This window comes from Mesitornis unicolor, unplaced genomic scaffold (assembly GCF_000695765.1).
Source record: "Mesitornis unicolor isolate BGI_N332 unplaced genomic scaffold, ASM69576v1 scaffold35956, whole genome shotgun sequence".
NCBI classification, from domain to species: Eukaryota; Metazoa; Chordata; class Aves; order Mesitornithiformes; family Mesitornithidae; genus Mesitornis; species Mesitornis unicolor.
Genome location: NW_010192762.1, coordinates 47,487 through 68,924, shown reverse-complemented (window position 1 = coordinate 68,924; position 21,438 = coordinate 47,487). Strand labels below are relative to the sequence as shown.

At 36.8% G+C, this 21,438-nt stretch overlaps 1 protein-coding gene across 1 annotated transcript in view; it reads left to right on the top strand.

Annotated features, from left to right (window-relative positions):
• The window catches only part of LARS2 (leucyl-tRNA synthetase 2, mitochondrial), an 81,190-nt gene that overhangs the window by 22,966 nt on the left and 36,786 nt on the right, over window positions 1-21,438 (top strand). Inside the window, exons 6-9 of the mRNA XM_010187199.1 lie at window positions 3,740-3,883; window positions 14,833-14,940; window positions 16,437-16,596; window positions 19,834-19,938. Coding sequence (XP_010185501.1) covers window positions 3,740-3,883; window positions 14,833-14,940; window positions 16,437-16,596; window positions 19,834-19,938 — 517 coding nt within the window. The remainder of the gene's footprint in view (window positions 1-3,739; window positions 3,884-14,832; window positions 14,941-16,436; window positions 16,597-19,833; window positions 19,939-21,438) is intronic.

Here is a 21,438-nt window from a genome sequence, read left to right as displayed (position 1 = left end):
ATTATTTAACTGTATAAGATTACTGTGATACCATATCAAGAACTGATAGGATTGGGCAGGATAATTGGAGATTATGTGCCTAACCATCCAATGCCTGGACTCTCTTTGTGATCTCTAAAATACTGCAGAAATATTAGATGCTGTAAGACTATCACAGCTGTTTATCTGTTAGCAGTATATTAAGAAATTATTGTCCTGAAAATACTTTGTAAATAACATATATCAGGCTATCTGAAAAGGGAAGGGTTAGGTTAACTTCTTTAGTAGGATGTGAAACAAAGACATTCAATGAGCACTCAAAAGGGCTCTGTATAGCCAAGGTAACGCAGTTCCAAAATACTTGAACAGCTGCACCTAAACAAAGCTGAAATTTAATGAGTGTTTCTAACTTAAAATGGAAACTGAGATTTCTTGAATATGCTTTGACGTTTCATTTGTATTCTATAGAAACCAGGAAATGCCATAGGATATAATTAGGGATGTACTCTAATTATTCTCTCAACCCAGAGAAAGAGGTTGATGGTGAAAGGTAGCATTTGGAATGGCAGGGTGTTACTGAGCTACTTCTCGTCTTTCCATAGACAAGATGTATTCAGAGATCTTAAATGACAACCAGCAAAAACATTCGGTATTTGATATGTCCTAACATACTGGACTGTGTTCGAGGTTTTTTTTTACTACTATTTTCGATGTTTGTAATAAAAGAAAGTAAGCCCCTAGCTTTGCTATAACACACTTATTTTTATCTGTAAATTTGTTTGCTTGATGAGTGATCCCAACCTGAATCTGAAGAGCACAAGATGTGCTGCTTTGTTAGAAGCAGTGGTGATAGATAAAACAGATTTTGCATGCAGAGTCCCAGTACTGGAGGTGTTTGGGCACCAGTGATTGGATCTGCTTCCCTCTTAAAAGTCAAGGATCGGTTTGAGGACTTAAATCAGCATCTGTCAACCTGTCAGGGATGTAACCTCTGGGAGGATGTAAACCATTTGCTTTTTGGCAGGAAACAGATGGCAGAGATGCCCCATAACCCTGAGTCCCTTCAAAGAGTAGTATATACTTAAAGCATATATTTATCCTGTGTCTTCAGCCTACCTGCAATATATGTTGGGCAGTACTTTTGCATAGCTTGAAGTCTCCTGTCTTACAATTTCATTTTGGGTACAAGGAGAAATTCTTAGCCTTACTGTGGTGATAAAAATGATGTTTGTAGTGTGTTAGTCTGGTTAACTCTCTCTTCCAGGACTATGTGTGTCTGACCAGAAATTACTCTGCTAGGGAGACTCAGTGTGTTCAGGAGCTGGAATTAGTGAGAATCGACAATGTCTGTCTGGGTGCTGCAGCATCCATAGAGGGCATCTTTGTTCATCGTAACAAAATCCTCTCTCTTCTTCCTGCAACACTGCTCTAGTCCATGTACTGGCCAGATATGGGTGTCTTATTTAGGCTGAGATTAATTTCTGCCTAAACTCTATTGATTATCATGATTAGGTATCTGTAGACTGTAGTGAATCTGCAGACACCAAACCTGGAGATGGATACTTATGATATAGATACTTGGAGTTAGATGAGATGAATCCTATCTTAAAAGCATATGGTCTGCATTGCCGTGGTGAGGAGATCTAAATGACTTGTGGTCTCTGTATGCTTTTGCGCTGTGCTTTTTGTGTAGATGACATTTAGTGGCTTCCTGGGGCCATAGTTTCAGAGGCTGTCATTGTCAAGTAGCTGGCTGTGTGAGGTACAAGTAGGAACTAAGGATTTAATTTAATATCCAGGTTCTGGATATTAGTCACAGGTTTGTGAGAGATGGAAGGCAAAAAATGCAACTCTAAATATTAACAGACAAGACCTTTCAGCTATGGATTTCTTAAATGCAGATTTGCTCTGTTTTGCATGCTTTATTTAGATAAATCTTCCTGTTATGAATCATGAAAATATGTTATGCTAAGTAATTATACTCATATGGATCAGTTCAGTTACCCTCTAAAATATTCATCATAAATTTGATCCAATATCATCAAAACAGAAACAGTATTTTTCCTTAACTTTGAGTCATAGCCAATTTAATACAAGCATATGCTAATACTGCTTTATGCAACAGGCATTTTATTACTTCTTAATATTACCTCATTTATCTCTCTTTAGCTGTTATTTTAACTTTGTAGTGGTGTGGGATTTTTTTAAGAACTTAAGAATTAAAAGATCATTACTTCAGAGCCAACTTTATAATGTGTTGTATCATTCCTGAAGTTCTATGTTCTGAAAGTCTAGAAAATAGGTCTGTAATAGTGGAATATATTGATTGCTTTTAATTTTCCAATTAATTTTCAGAAGCCTTTTTATAAAAAAGTGTGGTGTTATTGATAGGTTACAGATAAAAGGTTGACAAACTAAAACGTTTAAATTACAGTGACATACTGAATTCATACAAGCTTCATCTGAAAGTGAGTTTGTTTTCTCAAAGAATGACTTTGATTCATTTCATCATAATAAATTTTGTATAAATTGATGTTAGTCAGACTTCATGCACACACACACACAGAGAAATACACCGCACACTGATAACAAAAGCAGCAACAGTATTTCTAAAGATCCATGTATCTATCTGTCTTTCTGCTATCCTCACTATAAGATTTGTAAAATGGTTGTGAAGTTTACTATTTCCAAGAATATATAGCGTATTTAAAGCAGTATCAGTTGTTTGGAAATTGGGGCATTTCAGAAGGTGATCAGTGATAGACAAAATGTAAAGTGAGTAATATGAGGACAGTGACTAGTTTTTAGACTGAGATACTAAGTCCTCCCCCTGCCCAGAGAATGCATTTACGTTTTTAAAGTAATGTTTAATGTATTAGAACACTATGGAGCTGAAGCTGTAGTTTTTTCAGTCAGGCTGATTTAACTTTGATTTAGCTCAAATACTGAATAACACTCAATAAAATGGATTACTTCTTTATTGCTTTTTTTCTTTCTGATCATTTTTTTCAAGTTAATGTCTATCACTGAATATTACTTCTGGACTGACTCTTAGGATTCTTTTGTGGACTTAGATCCTTTATGATAAATGATCAGCTAAATTGTTCAGTACTGAGGTGGGTGGGGAGTTTGATTGTTTTACTCCTTCCCCAGTATTTTATGTCTGGTATTTCAGTTAGCCCCCAAAAAAGCAAGGTTTGTGGAGTTGAACACAGACATTTATTTCACTGTATTTGTATTGGTAAGGAAAGATAATTCCAAAAGTAATTTGTGCAGTTGACTGAAGGGTTGCTATTAGGGTCATAACTTTTACTTGAAATATAGTTGACCACTATAATACTTCTTTGTGATTCTGTCTTCTCAAGTTGGAGATCCTTGGTACTCCATCCCTCTCAGTCTGACTCAACACTTTTGGATTAGTGGTGGACAAGCTTTTACACATCAGACTATGTAGTCTGCAGTGTAGTCAATTGGGACACTTACCTATTTAATATTCAAGTGTCAGCCTATCCCTCTAGCACACTCAGTCAAAGCAAATGCTGCCAACTGGATTCTGAGTCTTTTTGAGTTCTGCGAAGGCGAATATTCAAAACATTTTCAGTTGAGTTCATGTTACTGATTCGAATGGATGTTATAGAAATGGAGAAAACTCAGGGGCCCAAGAAATGGTTCTGGATAATTCTTCTGGTGTATGAAAAGTAAGATTCTGGTTTTGAAATAGCTGCTGAAAATATTTTTTAATTCCTGCAATTTTTTTTAGGCCTTGGTTAATTGGGATCCAGTGGATCAGACTGTTCTAGCGAATGAACAGGTGGATGACAATGGTTGCTCATGGCGTTCAGGAGCAAAAGTGGAACAGAAATACCTCAAGCAGTGGTTTATCAAAACTACTGCTTATGCAAAGGTATGACAATACAGTTTTTTTGAAATTGTGGTAGCACTTAAAAGAGGTAACTTTTAATCCAGAAATATTCATCAAGCTGAATGTGCTGTCTTATAGATGTATGGTTGTGTAATATATAATTATATAATATTATATGTGATCTAGCTCTGTGTATGCATGTGTATAAAATTATTATCTTTGAAGTCTTTCTGTTTGCATCTTTAAGAATTCTAAGTAAAGAAATAAAAAATATTTTAAGTTATTTAAACATCCTTTTTTGTTATGAGCTCAGATTTTGACTGGGATGGGGCAGCGTAGCTTCCACACCTGGAATTCTTCAACAAAAGTGGTGGCTCTAAGCTCTCTGACATGAAAGTATTGACTTCCTCTTTTGTCTGAGTGAAGTTTTTATTCCATTCAAGTGTTCCAAGTATTGAGACTTCAAGTACAGATTGTGAAAGTTAATTCACAAGAAAATATGAAAAATTTATCTTAGACCCTCTTCCTGAGCCTCAGATTCAAGAGACCAAATTGCCACTGTCATCCAGGGAGCAGAAAGCCAGGTCTCCCTCTAGGTCAATTCATAATAGAGAAAAAAACCATAGATATCCTGCCCGATGCTTTGAGTGCTCTTGTGCAAAGAGGATACTTGATATGCATGTTTTCTGGTTGTGCTGCCTGTTCTGGCAGTAAGGAGGGAACATTTGCTATAGCTGAAGGAAAAATGGAGTGTGTCTGCACAATCACAAAATGATCACAACATTCTGAGCTTTTTCTTGGTGCTCTTGTTACCAGATTTCATTATCATTGTGATATTTCAGGGTCTACCCCAGCTCACTATTTCCCTCAGTTTGAAGCTGGAGCTTCCCTAGTGTTTCTACTGTTAGTGATACATCTTTTTCTACTGTCTTTATGGATATTGGAGGACGTAATGGCTGGTATTTCTGCCATGCTGGCACCAAATCACTCTTTACTTATCTCCCTCGAGGAGGGGTGAATCAACATTAAATTTTTACTCATAAAGACCAAAAGACAAGACTGAGGATCTTTCAGTAACCTTGAAACCACCCTTGTCTTATGGGATTAGTGCCTCTTGCTTGATATCCACCCTCCTGTAGGGAGAAGGATTTATCTTTTGTCTTCAGTCACTGACCTAAGAGATGTTGTTACAGGAAAGGTGATCATCCCAAGAGCTGATACGTCTCCCATGTGTCATTTTCCAGTAAGTAGGCTCAGCTGATGACAAGAAGGAGTTTGTGCCTCCACAGCACCCCCTTATTTTTCTCCCAAAGATGTCACCACGGAAGACTACTATATCCCCTACGTACATGAAGGGCAAAAGCGCAAACTCCTTGTTCTTGAACATCTTAGTGGCATCATGAATGAGAGCTGCTTCAAATTTTCATTTAGGAATAAAAATTTGTATTAACTTCTGCAAAACCTTTAAGTATTACCACAGAGGACAGTTGAGTACTCTACAGATTTCTGTAAAGGATTCCCAAAATGTTGTTCTGTGATATTCTGTGGAGTCTATGCTAGCCGATCCAACCAGGTCGATGAATGATGCCATATTGCTCCGAGCTCAAGTGCTTTGGCAAGCATTGCTTTCATGTGCTCCCACTTCTTGTACAGTGACAGATGCTACGAAGTATCAGCAGGTGGTTTGGATTTTCCTTTTTACTCACCCTCCACTGACTCCCATTTTTGTTGCTGTGGTTCTGGCACATTTCAAACAGTTTCACTATGCTTTTTTTGGCAAAGACTTTAAACATTTGGTTGGAGGGGGGAGAATGACGACTTTTTTTTTCTCAAACCTTCAAATAAGAATAGCAAATTACCAGACTTTGCTATTCCAAGTCCAATATCTGATATTAGATGGTTTTCATGCTTTGAAATATAACGAGAAATTCCCTTTTTTGGTATTTATTTTTTTCTTTCAAGTTGCAAGTGGCTAGATAACATAGCATGTTGTGTCTTACTACCTGAAGACGATTGTTTTGGCCATATACAGCTCTGAATGGCCCATGAACTGCAAGCCACAATTGAAGATTTTTCCATCAGAGGGAGACCGTCTGAGCTAACACTGGACAGGTACTTAAGTCTCTTAGAGACTACGCCCACACTGACATAACCAGGAAGCTTCACAATAGCATTTTGACAGAAGCCAAATTACAGATCTTAACTGCTACAGCTTTGGCTCCTGTTTCTGAGTATCTTGAGTAATTTTGCTCAAACCTCAACTTTGCACACTTGTCTTCATTCCTTACAGTAGTCATCCCAGTGCTTCTCAATGAGTGGTAAGAGACATGAGTCCTTCCTTCTAAATCTGTTTATTTTGTTTACTTTTCCTTTGGATTCAGGCTGTTGACAGTTGATCTGAATCTTTATAATCCTAAACAGCATAGTGCTGAACACCATGGTTACAGCAACCACTCTTCCTAGCCTATTCCTCAAGCGTTCTTCCCCACCTCTTTTCAAAGGCCCTTGCCAGAAGACCAGATTTTATTGAGAGAGGGACCTTCATTGACCTTTAGGATCTAAAGCCTTTCATCTTGGAGTGGAGGGTCCAGATTTTACAGCGCTGGTCCAAATTGAAGTGAAGGGTAGAGCCATATCTTTTACTTTAAGAAGCTAAAGATCTTTGATCACTAATACGATTTTGGGATGATAACAGTAGTAGGGATAATACCTTCACTTCAGCAGGGGAGGTTATTTCATGTCTCTTGATCTTGAAGACACTGATTTCCACTAAGAGATATTCCTGGCTATCCACTGAAGTGTCACTACTTTATTTCAAAATCTAAAAATGGGAGGGACTAAGAGATTATCTGATAGTAATTTAATCCTTGCATTTTTGGGGGAAGATTTGCATTTTTTCCCCCACTTTGGCAACTACAGGCTTAGAGGGTTATTATTCTTTAGGTGTGTTCTATTTCTCCCACTCATCTTTCTCCAGTGAGGCCTTAATCTGGTTTTGGTATCTCATGAGGAAAGCCATTTGATTCTGATCACCTTTTGCTTGCACCTTCCATGGTGACTATTTCACCTGAAAGTTTACAGAAATTCAAGACCAGATGCCAGAAAGCTCCACCTTGCTTGCCCTTTTTCTGCAGTGAGGCTCTCTGCACAGCTGTTCCCTAATCCTTCCAGAAGTTACCCCTGAGTTTTCTCTAAGTTGATGTAGTGGGAAAGCATGTTGAACAAATGCTTTTTCCGGTAAGTAACTCCTTTCCTGTGTGGCTTAGAGGAAAATGTCTTTATTTCATAACCATGTTTCACAGACAAGGTTCCATTGAAAATACATTCAGTGAACCTGCTATCTCTTAATTCTTCATGCACATTACCAGCTAGCAATAATGGCTGAATATATATGCATACAACTTACATTCTACTTGGAGCATCCACAAATTATTTGTTGTAACTATTCAACCTATTTGTACCATATATTGATGATCTTTCTAGTCAACTGTGTTCCTCTCTTTCATCCATTTATCATTTTTTGTTCTCTCCTGTATCTCACAACCTTAACAAAGATAAATACTTGTAAGGGTAATCTTCATCTGCAAGTCTTAAATTACTATCAAGTAGCAACAAGGAGTTACATGATCAGTAATGGGCTGTGAAGTCAAGTCATGTGTTACAGGAGTGAGTGTTTCATTCCCACCCACACTATTCTTGAGGTTTCTGTTGTGTCCAGAGGAATCCTCTTCTGTGGATTTGCTTTGATTTCTTTATTGTTACTGCACCTGCTCCAAGCACTTTCTTGAAATAAAAAATGCAAACAGATAAAGCAGCGTTTGCTCACATGGAGATTTACCATTGGCGATAAATTTTTGCAAAAGGGCAAAAATATTGACCGTGCTTTAAAAACTTAGCAGAAAGCATTTTGGTTGTCTAAAGTAATAAAGTAATCATGACCCATTTTTTAAACCGTAAAGTACATATGAAATGGTCTAGCGACTTTTATGGATTTTTAAAGAACATTTTAATTGCCATTTTTCTTTTGACAGATTTCTTTGATAAAAGTATTATGCCTTAACTGATGGCATTATTATTCAAATTGTTGTCTGTGCATTTAAGATGTTTAAGCTAAAACATTTAGTTGCTATGGTTACCCAGCTGAATCTGTAGGCAGAATCATTGGAAAAATCTATCTGTAAGTGTTAGTATTTTCTTCGTGTACCTGTAAATTTCTATTAGGGTTTTTTTGTGCACAGTCAGCTGAGTCCTCAAATGAGAATCTGTAAGGTTAGTATTTACATAGTCCCTATTCTTCCAAAATTAATTTTATACAGTATTTTTTCATCTTTTACTTTTCAAAAATCACTCAAATAACCAGAAAGTAATCTTTTTTTAACAAAATAAAATAGAAGGAACTTTGAAACTTCAAATTTTGCCTTAAATCATCTCTTTTTTTTGCACAACAATAATACAGTATATATATGTTTAATTTAAATACTGGGGAAAGTGACAGGGCTTGCAAAATTCTGCTACTCTAATTTACAGTTGCCATACAGATAACTAGTACTCTCTTTTTTCTTTTTTATAGTGTAATGTTTTCGATGCATACAGTTAGACACAATTTAGATTCTCGTATTCTGTGAAGTGCAGGAACTTAGATGTTTAGCATGGTGCTAACTCTGTAAAGGAAAACCAACAAAAGATCTACCAGTTCTTCTCCAGCTCTTTTCTGGGTTTGTGCTTCATCCAACAGCCCCTAAATAGCCTTGGTCTGAATAAAATTGGAATTGTTTTATGTAATTGTGTTTTTCTTGATTTTTTTTTATTTTCTATTTTATTTCACAGAATCACAGAATCACAGAACGTTAGGGATTGGAAGGGACCTCAAAAGATCATCTAGTCCAATCCCCCTGCCGGAGCAGGAACACCTAGATGAGGTTGCACAGGAAGGCGTCCAGGCGGGTTTTGAATGTGTCCAGAGAAGGAGACTCCACAACCTCTCTGGGCAGCCTGTTCCAGTGCTCTGAGATATTTCTGAGATATTAAGCAGGATGGTAATGAAACTAGCTCATAGTTGTCTTCTTCCAACAGAACGAGCCTGATAAACCTGGCTTTGAAACTCTTCCTCTTGAGTCAGGCTGAGAGCTCTTTCCTGGACAGGGCCCAAGAGCGCTATCTCCACAGCTCGCTTAGCACTTCATTAATTAAAAATGACACCTGTTTTGTCAGCCTGGCAAGACAGAAAATTGTTTGTGGATATCTAGACCAGGCTGATCTTTTCACCTTGGTTTAAATGCATCATCTCATTTTATGCTGCAGCAATATAAATTTAAGCTCCTGTTGGTATGAGGTTAGTCAAAACAGTGAATACTCAGTACAGTACTACTAAAAATGATAACAAATGTTTTGAAGAGCTTTTATATTTATGGAATCAATTACTCATTTGTCCCAAAGATACGCTTCATTATACTTGAAAGGGAATATCTTCTCTTTGGTAACTTCTACAAAAAGAGCAACTCTGGAGAGCAAATCTGGAGAAGAACACTGGCTTTGCTTTTTGCTTTTGAGGAATCATTTCTTTGCCTCAGTTCTGCACAGTCGAACCAGAGCTGTTTGACCATAAACTGTAGGATAAAGAAAAGGAAAAACTCAGCTCAAACGTATGAGAGTTTTAAGCACACACAGTATGTGTGTTGTCCTTTGTTTTTAATGTATGTTTTCAGTATACTTCACACATGGGAAATAAGAGTCAAGAGTGACCTATGCTAGTACAGGAAGAAACTACTGAAGGTAAAAAAAGCCAACCAAAACAAGAAGAGATAAAATGCCAGTAGAAACTGTACTGGATAATCACAGTTGGAACTGTGCAGTAGAGTGCAAAATAAAGCAGTGGGCAGCCTAACTTTAATTTCCTCTACTTTATTTAATATATTAAGTTGTATTAAATGATTTTGTGTAATCTTTAGTTTATAGTTGATTACTCTTTTGGGAGCTTGATCAAATAAAGTGAAGAATTTAATTCAAACAAATTTTGAATATTTCTTGGACTCTTCCTCAGAAGCAAAGCCTAATTTTATTTTAATTTAGTAGAAGGCAATTTTATTTTGCTAATCAGTGCTTTTGAAATGAAGCCTTTTGCTGACCTTTTAATTTTAGTTTTGTTTTTATGTTGTAAATTTGCCAAACTTTCATTAAAAGGTCTTCATTGAAAAAAGAGTAAACATTTGGCTTTATAGCTTATATTTCTGTTTTTCACTTTGTTTCGTTTACTGTCATGAGGAGTTGAAATCCTCTCACTAAGTATGAAATTAGTGGCAGGCATTGATCATACTAAAAATTTTAGCTCCTGAAGTTGGAGACTGAATTTTGTAGGTACTCAGCAGAATCCTCCCTCTTTGAACTACAAGCAGAAGGGGGACTCTTGGAGTTGAGATACTCTTGGGAAATTCTAAAGCACTTCTGTTCTTTGATTTTATGTACTTTTCTCTGTCTGAAGATTGCTAAACTGAAGTTCTGTTTATGAACCTTCAACAGACTAAACAGCTGGATATGTGAGATCAATTTTCCACTTTCAGATGCTTTACTTCTAGTTTCAGAATTGTTCATCATTGTGTGTGATGAATTTTCAGGAAGCTTATCTTGATTTTGTGACTCTCTGATCATCTGAGCTGGTTGACTTTAATCTTCTAGCTATGCCAGAATTTTTTAGGTGTCCTGAAAAATGAAGGAGTCCAGTGAAATATTAGTTTAGCCTGAATCTTCAGTCTTTGACTCTCACTTAAGTCAAGCTTGCCTAAAGGTGTAAGAACCTTGAAGTCATTCTCATCCCTACATACAGCTTTGATTTCTTTAGCTTCATGAGCTGCTACCTCATGTCTCCAAGTTTCTCACGATTAGGTCACCATCCGAAATTTGAAAATGGAATTTTTTTGATAAGTTTATCTCACTCTGCTTACTGGATTGTAACGCTGCTGTTGTTCTGTGTCCCTTGCAGAATCCAACAGGGTTTTTTACTTTTCTGTTTATATTTCTGTGCTGAGTATCTTCCTGTTGGTTGTCTTGTGCTACCTTGTTGACGAACTTGTGGCATAAATGACTAGGACTTATGTATGTGCTTTAAAGGGTCAGAATTTTTGTTTAAAGAATCATATCAGTAACTGCAAAATAATAATTGGAGCAGAATTAATGGGATGACTTTAATGATTCATTAGATGTTTTACCAGACATGGCAGTGATTTTAAAAAAGAATGTGGAAGCAAAATTAATGGAGTTAATATTTAACTTTTCAAACACCAGCTTATAATATTCAGGAATTTCTATGCTAGCATTGGTCAGCTTCAATTCAAGAGTTTTGTATACCCCAACAGACTACATGTAACTTTTTAAAATTAATAATAGTTTTAACATATATTTATAGATGTATGTTTTTGCAGGTTATAGTGCAATTGGATTTGAAAATGAAAAGTTTTTTAAAAGAGTTTCCCTTAAGCAGTTTTTAAAAACCTCCTAATTTGCATGGATGAGTTTTGGATGTACAATGCATTACTATTTGTAAGAATTAATGTGCTTTTCTACTTTCCTGTTAGTGAGTATTCTAGGTTAATTTACCACCCAGAAACACTTATTACCATGCAGGCAGTATACCTACTGTATTTTTTTTGCCTCTGTAACACTATGTAAAGTCTTTGTGTTTTACATATTGTTCATTTTCAACTTCACCAGCTATTAGGTCAAGAGAGGTTCTCCTCCCGCTCTACTCTGCCCTGGTGAGACTGCATCTGGAATACTGCATCCAGTTCTGGGCCCCTCAGTTCAAGAAGGACAGGGAACTGCTGGAGAGAGTCCAGCGTAGGGCTACAAAGATGATTAAGGGAGTGGAGCATCTCCCTTATGAGGAGCGGCTGAGGGAGCTGGGGCTCTTTAGTTTGCAGAAGAGGAGACTGAGGGGAGACCTCATTAATGTTTATAAATATTTAAAGGGTGAGTGTCAAGAGGATGGAGCCAGGCTCTTCTCGGTGACGGACAAGGGACAAGGGGTAATGGGCACAAGCTGGAACACAGGAGGTTCCACTTAAATTTGAGAAGAAACTTCTTCTCAGTGAGGGTGACAGAGCACTGGACCAGGCTGCCCAGAGAGGTTGTGGAGTCTCCTTCTCTGGAGACATTCAAAACCTGCCTGGACGCCACCTCATCTAGGTGTTCCTGCTCCGGCGGGGGATTGGACTGGATGATCTTCTGAGGTCCCTTCCAATCCCTAAGGTTCTGTGATTCTGTGATTCATAGCCTTGACAAGAAACCAAAGCGGTGTGTTGAGTACAGAGACTCAAAATTCCATTTTGAAAATTTTAGAAGCTTTTTTTTGGTTGAGTGGGGTTTTTTATCACGCTATACTGCTGTTCATGTGCATATTAAGACGTGAAGGGTTTGCGTTTGCAACCCCTGCTAGACTGTGTCATCATGCAGAATAAGTTCTGTTATCTTCGTTCAGGTGGAGCTGGGTTGGCTTTTACTGTATTTAGCTGCATGAAGCAATTGCATTATCAAGAGAAGAATTGGGCTAAGTCAAACTGTAGCCTATAGCTCCTAATAAGGCCCATTAACTAGAGTTAAAATCATCACACTGGTATTAAGGATCTTGATGTATCGAATCCTGCAGTGAAAAAACATCTAGAAACTTTTGCTGGCAAGCAATTACAGACTGTACAGTTTCAGTAAAGCACATGCACATTTAGCTGCTTCTGCCAGCAAAATGTAATGTAGATTAGGATGGATATCCAGGCAGGAGAATTTATAAAAATATGCTAGCATGTCCAGCCAGTTCTGTGGGTATTGGCACAATTTAATTCTGCCTAAAATACATAAAATTATTACAAAGAATGTATCCAAGTATTGTGTATGTGTTTCTCTCTCTATCTATATATATCTCTAGTTATTCGTTTGGCAGGTATTTATGTACATGGATTATTCATGGCAGATAAAGCTCAGTAGTCTCTGGAACACTAAAATTAATCGGAATAATTAGAATTCTGAATTCTCTGTGATACAGTATACTTGCAATTGTGAGCTAAAACTGATTACAGTTACCATATGATAAAAAACCTTCCAAAATCTTACAATTCTTTTATTTATAAATAGTCGGAAAATGAATTTGATTCTTAAGGATGTAGAAAGCAATAATAATCCCAAGTGGTGGTGTAATATTATGATTTATGAAGGACATGCCTGTTATTGTATTTTGAATGATGGATATACAAAGCAGTAACTAGAAAGTAATCTTTATAATGTCTTTTATGCATCTCACTTTGAAAATATTTAAGAATGTAGTTAAAACACAACAGTTGAAAAAGAATGAGTTGTATATTCATTCATTTTCTAACTATCCACTGTTTAATTTGAGTACTATGTAGTAGCTACTGTCCATCCTTGCAGGTTGTTAGCAATTAATGAGATTATAAAGAGCTTGCACATTTGATGCTGGGAGTCACAGCTAAAGGAAAAATTATTCAATGTGTTGCCTTATTCTTAGATTTTTAACTGTAATTGTTCAACATATCCATATACCAACTGTCCAACTGACTCATGCCTCTGGCTGTTCTTTGCCAAAGTAAAGATTTTGGACAGTTGTGGAGTATTCATAACAAAATTGTGAAGAATTATGAGACGTGCTTTGAGTTATCCATCCCTTTGTACATCTTCTCCTTTTTTATAGATTTTGTTCATTAAAAACATATTCTTCAAACTCTTTAGGCAAACGTTGATTGACTTGCAATAGTGTGTTGTGCTTCCATCAGAAGACACATAAATATATGGATATATCTCTTGCTGAGTATAAGTATACATAGAGGTTACAGTCTGGCTGTTGGACATTATGGCTAATGAAGGAGCCAACACTTAATTTCTTCTCTGCTGCATAGCACAGAATGATTTAGGTTGGAAAAGATCTTTAAGATCATCTAGTTGAACCATTAACCGTGCTAAAGCCACCACTAAACCATGTCCCTAAATGTCATGTCTACACATCTTTTAAATACCTCCAGAAGTGGTGACTCCACCACTTCCCTGGGCAACGTTCCAATGCTTGACAACCCTTTTGGTGAAGAAATTTTTCCTAATATCCAATCTAAACCTCCCTTGGTGCAACGTGAGGCCATTTTCTCTCGTCCTATTGCTTGTTACTTGGGAGAAGAGACCAACCCCCACCTCGCTACAACCTCCCTTTAGGAAGTTGTAGAGAGTGATAAGGTCAGCCTCAGCCTCCTTTTTTTCCAGGCTAAACAACTCCACTTCCCTCAGCTGCTTCTCACAGGACTTGTTCTCTAGACCCTTCACCAGCTCTGTTGCTGGTTGCTTACAATAAATGTATTATTATAATATTATTGTATATATTTTGAATGTAATATGAACCCTTATGATTTGGGTTTTGGTTAGTTTCTTTGTTTTACAGGATGATGTTACCTAAATATCCCACACAATTTTACAGCCTGTTGTGCTTGGTAAAATATCGATATGGAATATGAAAAACAGGCAGCTGAAAACTCTATTTTGCCATTTTAGGTCAGAGCTTAAAAATATCAGGACATGTAAATGTCTTTTGCCTGACTGCCATCTCCAGGCTATTGTCTAGAACAACTAATCCTAATGTAGGCTTCATACCTGCAAGCACATCTCGTATATATCTATAATCTTGTTCAACTCATTAGGTCACTTACACTTCCCTCAGGTTATACCCATTGGGAATATTATCTGTGTTTGTTTTCATCTAAGGGTTTTGTTCTGTCTTTAAGTCTTAGTCCATTCAAAAGGAAGGCCTCTTTTAATAAAAACAACATACCTTTGGCTTACACCATGTTAATTCTGTTCTTGAAGAGATGAATTAGAGGCAGCAGCAGTATAAAAACACCTCTTCCTATGATTTACCAGCACCATATCATTTGCTCTTAGTTATAATTAAACAGTCTTTGTAAACATACAAAAGCTGAATGTCCTAATTCTTTCTTTTATTGCCTCAGGCAATGTTTGATGCTTTGTCCAATCTCCCTGAGTGGTATGGTATCAAAGAAATGCAAGCAAATTGGATAGGTGACTGTGTTGGATGCTCCCTTGACTTCGTGCTAAAGGTAAGTCAGATATTTCAATCCTGCTGTCTCAATTGGGGTAACTGCAACCTCTGAAATGTGTGATGGGAATGAATTTTCAGATCTAAAAAGCTTGAAACCTACTAAAAGAGACTATTATATGTTCCTGCCCAGACCAGCACAGATCCTAAAGAAGACCACTTGTGGGTTGAAGAGATAGTCCCTGCTGTCCTCCTTAGGAAAGGATTTGTATCTTCAAGTGCAACAGCGAATGCAAATTGACTCTGTGTATTTGTGCCAAAATAGCTGCCCGCTAATAAGCATTCCTGAAAGCCGGGACATTTAGGGAAGCAGTGCCAAAAGCAGTATCAAGTGGCATTGCACAAGTCAGCGGGGATCTGGCTGGACTTTTGCTTGTCTCTGTGCAGCACCTTCTCTGTCAGACCTCAGGCAAACCACTTCATTGACGTTTGTCCGTTATTTCATGTATTAGGTACAGCAATTAAAATAATGAAAGCCACACAGGTAATGGTGGAGCTACAGAGAAGTCTGGATAAAAAGAAAGGACATAAAGGAATAAGAAACTTTAAAAGAATTATAATTATCTAGAGAGAAATGGTAAAATCTGAAGTCCTTCTGAAGAGATACAAAAGGTGTTTTGAATATGAAAATGACAGAAGAGATTTTCAGAGACCCTGGTGGAATTACAACCCTTGGGCTTCAAAGCTTTATTGTGCTCATTTACTCTGGTCTAACATTTGAAAGGTGACTTCTTATTTTAAAATACTATTTTTTTGGGGGAACCTCCAGTTGAGACAGCTTAAACTTTCTTAATACCTCTGAATTGTATACAGCTAGAAAGTGCATTTTTTGTATTTAAGTAGTTTTTGTCAATTGTTTCCGAAAATGTATTTCAGTACTTGTAGAAAAATCTCCTTCTAAGACACCCATACACTCCACAGTTAATTGGCCTAAAATACAAAGACTGTTGATAGTGGTGGGTGGTAATTCTTAAGCAGTCTTCTGGGTTTATTACTCTGTTTTTTTGTCTGGTTGTTTTTATGTTGTACCACCTTTTATTATTTTGTTCCTGTACATAAGTTGCAGCATTGACTTCATCAAAGAAGTATGGAAAGCCTGGTAGCTGAGAAAATCTTAAATTCTCTTTAAATTTCAGAGGTAACATCTCATTTCAGTTCCTTGGAAACAGGACATGCATATTAAAAAGGAATAGAAGAATTCCAGGTTACTTAACGAGGAACTAAATCTAGCGCAGTAGCACAATGTAAAATAACATACGATTTTAGAATATTTTTGTAATGGATGTGTTTGGATAAACTGAGGCAAGACTGTAAAGCAACTTTCTCAAGGTCTTAAAAGTAAATTTTGTCAAGGTTTGATTCTGGAAACTCCCTGTCTGGTTTTGATGTTCAGAATCATGTATTTCTACTGAGTGATGTAGATTTGCTAGCTGCATAAAAAGGAAGGGGGATCTAAAACCACTGCACTTCCAATTGGAATTTTTCTGCTTTTTTCAGGTAAATGGTAAAGTAACAGGAGAGAAGCTGGCAGCTTACACCTATACGCCTGAAGCCATTTATGGAGCTTCCCATTTATATGTCTTACCAACTCACAGACTGCTGCATGGGAGTAGCAGTCTCAAGGAAGTCTTTCAGAAGGAGTTCATCCCAGGGAAAGGTGAGATTTTTCTCATAGTGCATTTTGTTGTTGAAGAGTAACAGTTTTAAAGAATGATCTTCAGAGAATGTGTGTCAAGCCGAGCAGGAGCTGTTCGTGTTGAGAGGAAACAGGTCTTTTGATTCTTCCTGCGTGTCAGACAGTATCACATCAACCTGTCCTGGCTTCAGATAGGGTAACAGCAGCTACGTTAGAATTCTTCCTTTTATAATGGCTGTTAAACTTCAGAATATGTAAAAGCAATGAAACACCTTCTTGTTTCCTCATGTACCAGAAAGGAATAGTCCAACTCTGACCCCATTGGAAAATTTCATGGCTATATCGTAATTTGTCATTAGCACAAAGACAGCAGAACCACCTCTTGCACAGACAATGATCTCTTCCTGCCATGGGGAATAGGAAGAGGGCAAGCTGTCATTAATGCAAAGTAGATCATTGATAGATAGCAAAACAATGCTCTGCTGTGCAGATCCTTAGTTAACATGAGACTCTAATGGAGTAGATTCAGAGTATCCCTGTGGCAGGTCATGGCTTGTACAGAAGATACAAGTAAGTGGTAATTCTTTAATTGATGTTAACTGGTTTCCTGAAGGATTCTACCACCAATTCTACCTGTATTTAGCATCCCTGGCCTAGTATTTTTTTGTTGATTGGAAAACCTGAAAATTACAAGCGTAAATACAATGTATACTGAATATTTTTTGTTTCCACTTCAGGCTAGTGTTCAATATTTATTTTTTTCCTAACTGGTAAAGATGAGGCTTTATTGTCACATCTGATGTCAACAGCAACGAAGCAGAAATCTTGTGGGAAATTGTCATGGGTGCACAGAATGTGCTTTATTTTTGAATGCTGCATTTCTACAAACTTTTAAAAGTTTGCTTGCTAGCAAAAGAAAAAAAATGGAGCTTGAATGTGTTATCTAGAGCCCTTGTCTCAGAGCTGAGCAAAGCTTTGAGAATTTTTATTAAGAAACAGAGGAACAAATTTGTAGTTCTTACAGTTCAGCCAAATCAAAGCACTAACCCCAGAAATACACATCCATGTACATGCCTGTATCTTCATTGGATCTTGTGCTTTAAGACAAACCACACAAGTGCAAAATTTGTTTTAAATAAGGACAACAGTATATTTCTATATTGGTTTTATATGGAAATAGTTGAAAGGCTTTTATGTGTCTGTTAACAATAAGCTTTATCTTTTGGCTGAGCTAAATTCAGAAACTCTGATTTGAATAATGACAACTGTAAGTCCTTGAAAAAGAGGCTTTAAAGTGGACACAATTCCAGAATCGTAACTGTACTATTGCTGTGTCCTCCTACTACTTATAAATATACTTATATGCATTCTTCAGTTGAAATCGGCTGATATTTCTTACTATTTATTGAGCATTTCAAAGGCACAGACTGGTATTTTCCAAAGAAGAGAACATAAAGGAGAAGAATTTCTACATGGACTTTCAAATTTGCATTTCAGCCATGGTACATATGAAGGGCCAACAATGGCATTTAAGTAAAAATAAATTTTTACTTAAATAGACCATATAGACCATATTTTCACACAAACGGAATTTTTTTAAAAAACATTTACCCATAACATTAAAATCTTAATTGTTTTCTATCAGCACAGATAGTGTAACTCACTTTCTTCACTATGTTCTCTTTTAAATAATTAGGAGGGTCTGTTTTTATGTTTTCTAGGAGAGGAACAAAAAGATGTTCTAGGGCAAAGTAGCTAAAGTTCTAATACCTTTACTCTTGTAGTACAGCTCTGTATTTTAGGCTATTATTATTTAAATAGAGGTGAGCAATGGGTTTTCAAACATTCATTCTTTTTTTAGCCTAGCAAAATTTATGTTAATTTAGAACCTGCTAAGTCTTCTGGTTTTGTCAGTGTGAGGTATCTGAGATAAAGATTTGATCCTTATGTTGTTCGTTATCTCATTATAATGTTATACATACATTCTTTTACATTTGTGACTGTAATATCCTCTCTTTACGGCAATTATAATAATGATGGGAGCTAATGAGCCAAAGAAAGAGTACCTTCATAAACTGGAGTTATTATTTTGGGTTCCAGCATAAAATTAAAATTATTGCTGGGTGGAAGAGAGAAGTTATTTTTAAAAGCAGTCTGTCCTACCCACTCGGCTTCTTCTTCAAGAAGCTTTTAGCTTAGTTACTTTTAAGGAATGAAATGATTCCTTTTGTAAATTTTTAAAACCAAGGAGGAAAGCTATATGAAGTGGTTTGAACAGGAGAAATTTTATCTAGAATATTAGTATCTCGAAGACCTGAAATTTGGAAAAGAAGTAATCATAAATAAATAAATATATCGTTTGTGTTAAGAGGAGTGATGAGATACAGTAGTTCTGTTCTCTCAAATGCTGTTACTTTATTTCAAGTACATTTTATGCATTGCAATACAAACCTGAGACTTTCCTAGCTTTGCTATGAAGACAGATGAAAGGAAGCTCTTAGCAATCTGTATTCTAATTATTTTCATTATCATCAACTTAAAGGCACTGAAAAAGTTAGACACAGGTCCAAAGTGAGATGCGGGGTTTGAATCTTCAAAACTGGGAGTGTTCAGGTTTGATTCTCTTCTTGCCAAGCCACCAAAGCTACACAATGTAAATAAATTTCAGCTTATCACAACTCTCACCCTTGATTCTCTCCTTCCCTGTAGACATTGGGTGCCTCGTCTCAGATATGAATATGAATATTCTGTTTGGAACTCAATAGGTTATTTAAGTTTCCTTTTTACACTGGTATTTCTCATGCTTTGTAGTTTTTCTGTAAGAAACCAAATCCTAAGTGTGGGATATATGCTCCCCTTCAGTTTCAACGTAATAACTGGATTTTTTCTGTGTAATTTTGTAATAATGTATGCTAGTATATTCAGGACTTACTAGAGCCAGTTTATACAACTTTGCTGCAGGCCTGCATTTTGGTCAAGGACTCTGTTTTTTATTACAATCCAAATCGTACTCTGTTTTTATTCAGGTGTTTTAAGTATGTTTTCTAATCATGAATATTTATCAGTCCAACTTACTGAAGATTTTAATACATCTGAGCTTTTTAGAAATGTGATTACGCTTTTCATTTTCTCTTTTAAACAAAATTGTAATTTACATTTCATACATGTTTAAGATAAACTGAATTTTAATAGTAAGTAATGCTCTTAGCATATTTTCTGTCATGTTTTACTTACTGTGATCATTACATTTCTTTTCAGACTCACTCACTTCAGTGACAGCTGTGAATTTGCTTACCAATCAGGAGATTCCTGTAGTTGTCTCTGCAAAAACCAATTTTGAGAATTATCTTGATACTAAAATAGGTATGTGACTTTTAATGTGTAAGTGGAATAATACAGTTTTCAGTTGTGTTGGAGCACCAGATATTGCGGCTGTAAATCTTTGCACACAGTGGCTCTTTTCTGGACTTTGGAATCCTGCTCTTCATTACTACTCTTAATTAGTGAAGAAGGAAGGGAAAGGTAGCTATATGGAATCTGTCTAGGGGAGAGATTTACAGGATGATAAATTTTAATGGAAATATTATAAAATTAGTACCTTTAATGAGCTAAATTTGAGGATCTGCGTATCTTAAGAGGATTGATGACCTACAGTGCATGTGTATTTGGCAGTCTCTCACCATCCTTAAGCAAACCAGAACAGGACTGTTTTTTGACATAAACCCAAATATTTAGCTTTTTCTGTCTTGTGTTTAAATTACGTGCATCCTTACAGAGAAATGCTTCTGACAGTACATGTATAAAACTTCCAAGTTTTAGTTTTATCTGATAATATTTGTCTTGAGATCAGTAAAATAATTCAGAATAATTCTGTTCAGATAGACTTTGGCAGTTAGCTTAGACCCATTATCTTTAAAGGAAGTGTTCCCATAATTTAGGCAGCTAATTTAGGATTGAGGCTCCATAAATGGAGGGAGAAGGGTGTGGGTAGAAGATACTCTGAATTACCTAGAGTGGGCTTCTCTTCCTAAAGTCATCCTGTGAAGCAGCCTGGCTTACTCCTTTCCTGTATATATTCCTCACCCCTCAACCTAGGCAGCTAGGTACGTGCAGTTAGGTGATGTGACTGTTCTTCTAAATAAAATTAGAAATTGTACTAACTTTTAAAACTTGTGCCCATTTTAATCTGCAAAATGTATCTTCATCAGTAGCACCCATCAAGCTTTTTGTTTACTGTTGTGTTTTGCAGTAGTCTCATCTCAGCTGCAATGAGTAGGCAACTTTCTGTGCTAGTCCTCAGGAAATAGTTGTCTCTTCTTCTCCCTTTCCACTACCTTCCTTATCTCTTAACTCTCTTTTGTTGCCTCCCTGTTGCTGATACTTCTTTCCTATCCTGGGGCTGCTCCTTTCTTCTCTACACCACTGCCAATGTTGGCTGCTCCTGCACAGCAAATGGACTGAATAGAGCCGGTTGACTGTCCAACAGTGTCTTGGATGATCTTCACAAGGCTGATGGAAATTATCCACTTACAACATGCTTGCATCTTACTCTTTAGGATGAATCTGGTTTTGGGAACCAGAACCTTCCCTTGTGTAAGAGAAGCCAAATAATTGTGATATCTAATCTTATTTTTCATTAAAAGCTTCCAGCTTGCTCTCTGACACGTACCTGGGCCTTATGTCTGTTGGAAACAGCCCAGCTCTTCCTGGGAAGTTCTGGGTGCCAGCTGTTGAGCTTTGCAAATGTACATTAATAGCATCATTTCTTTGAAAGAAGGAAGACCAAAAAGTGGGGCCTGCTTTTTTTCCATTTGTAAAGCATATTGTGAAGCCACCTGTTGCAGGCTGCAGGGCTCTTTGACA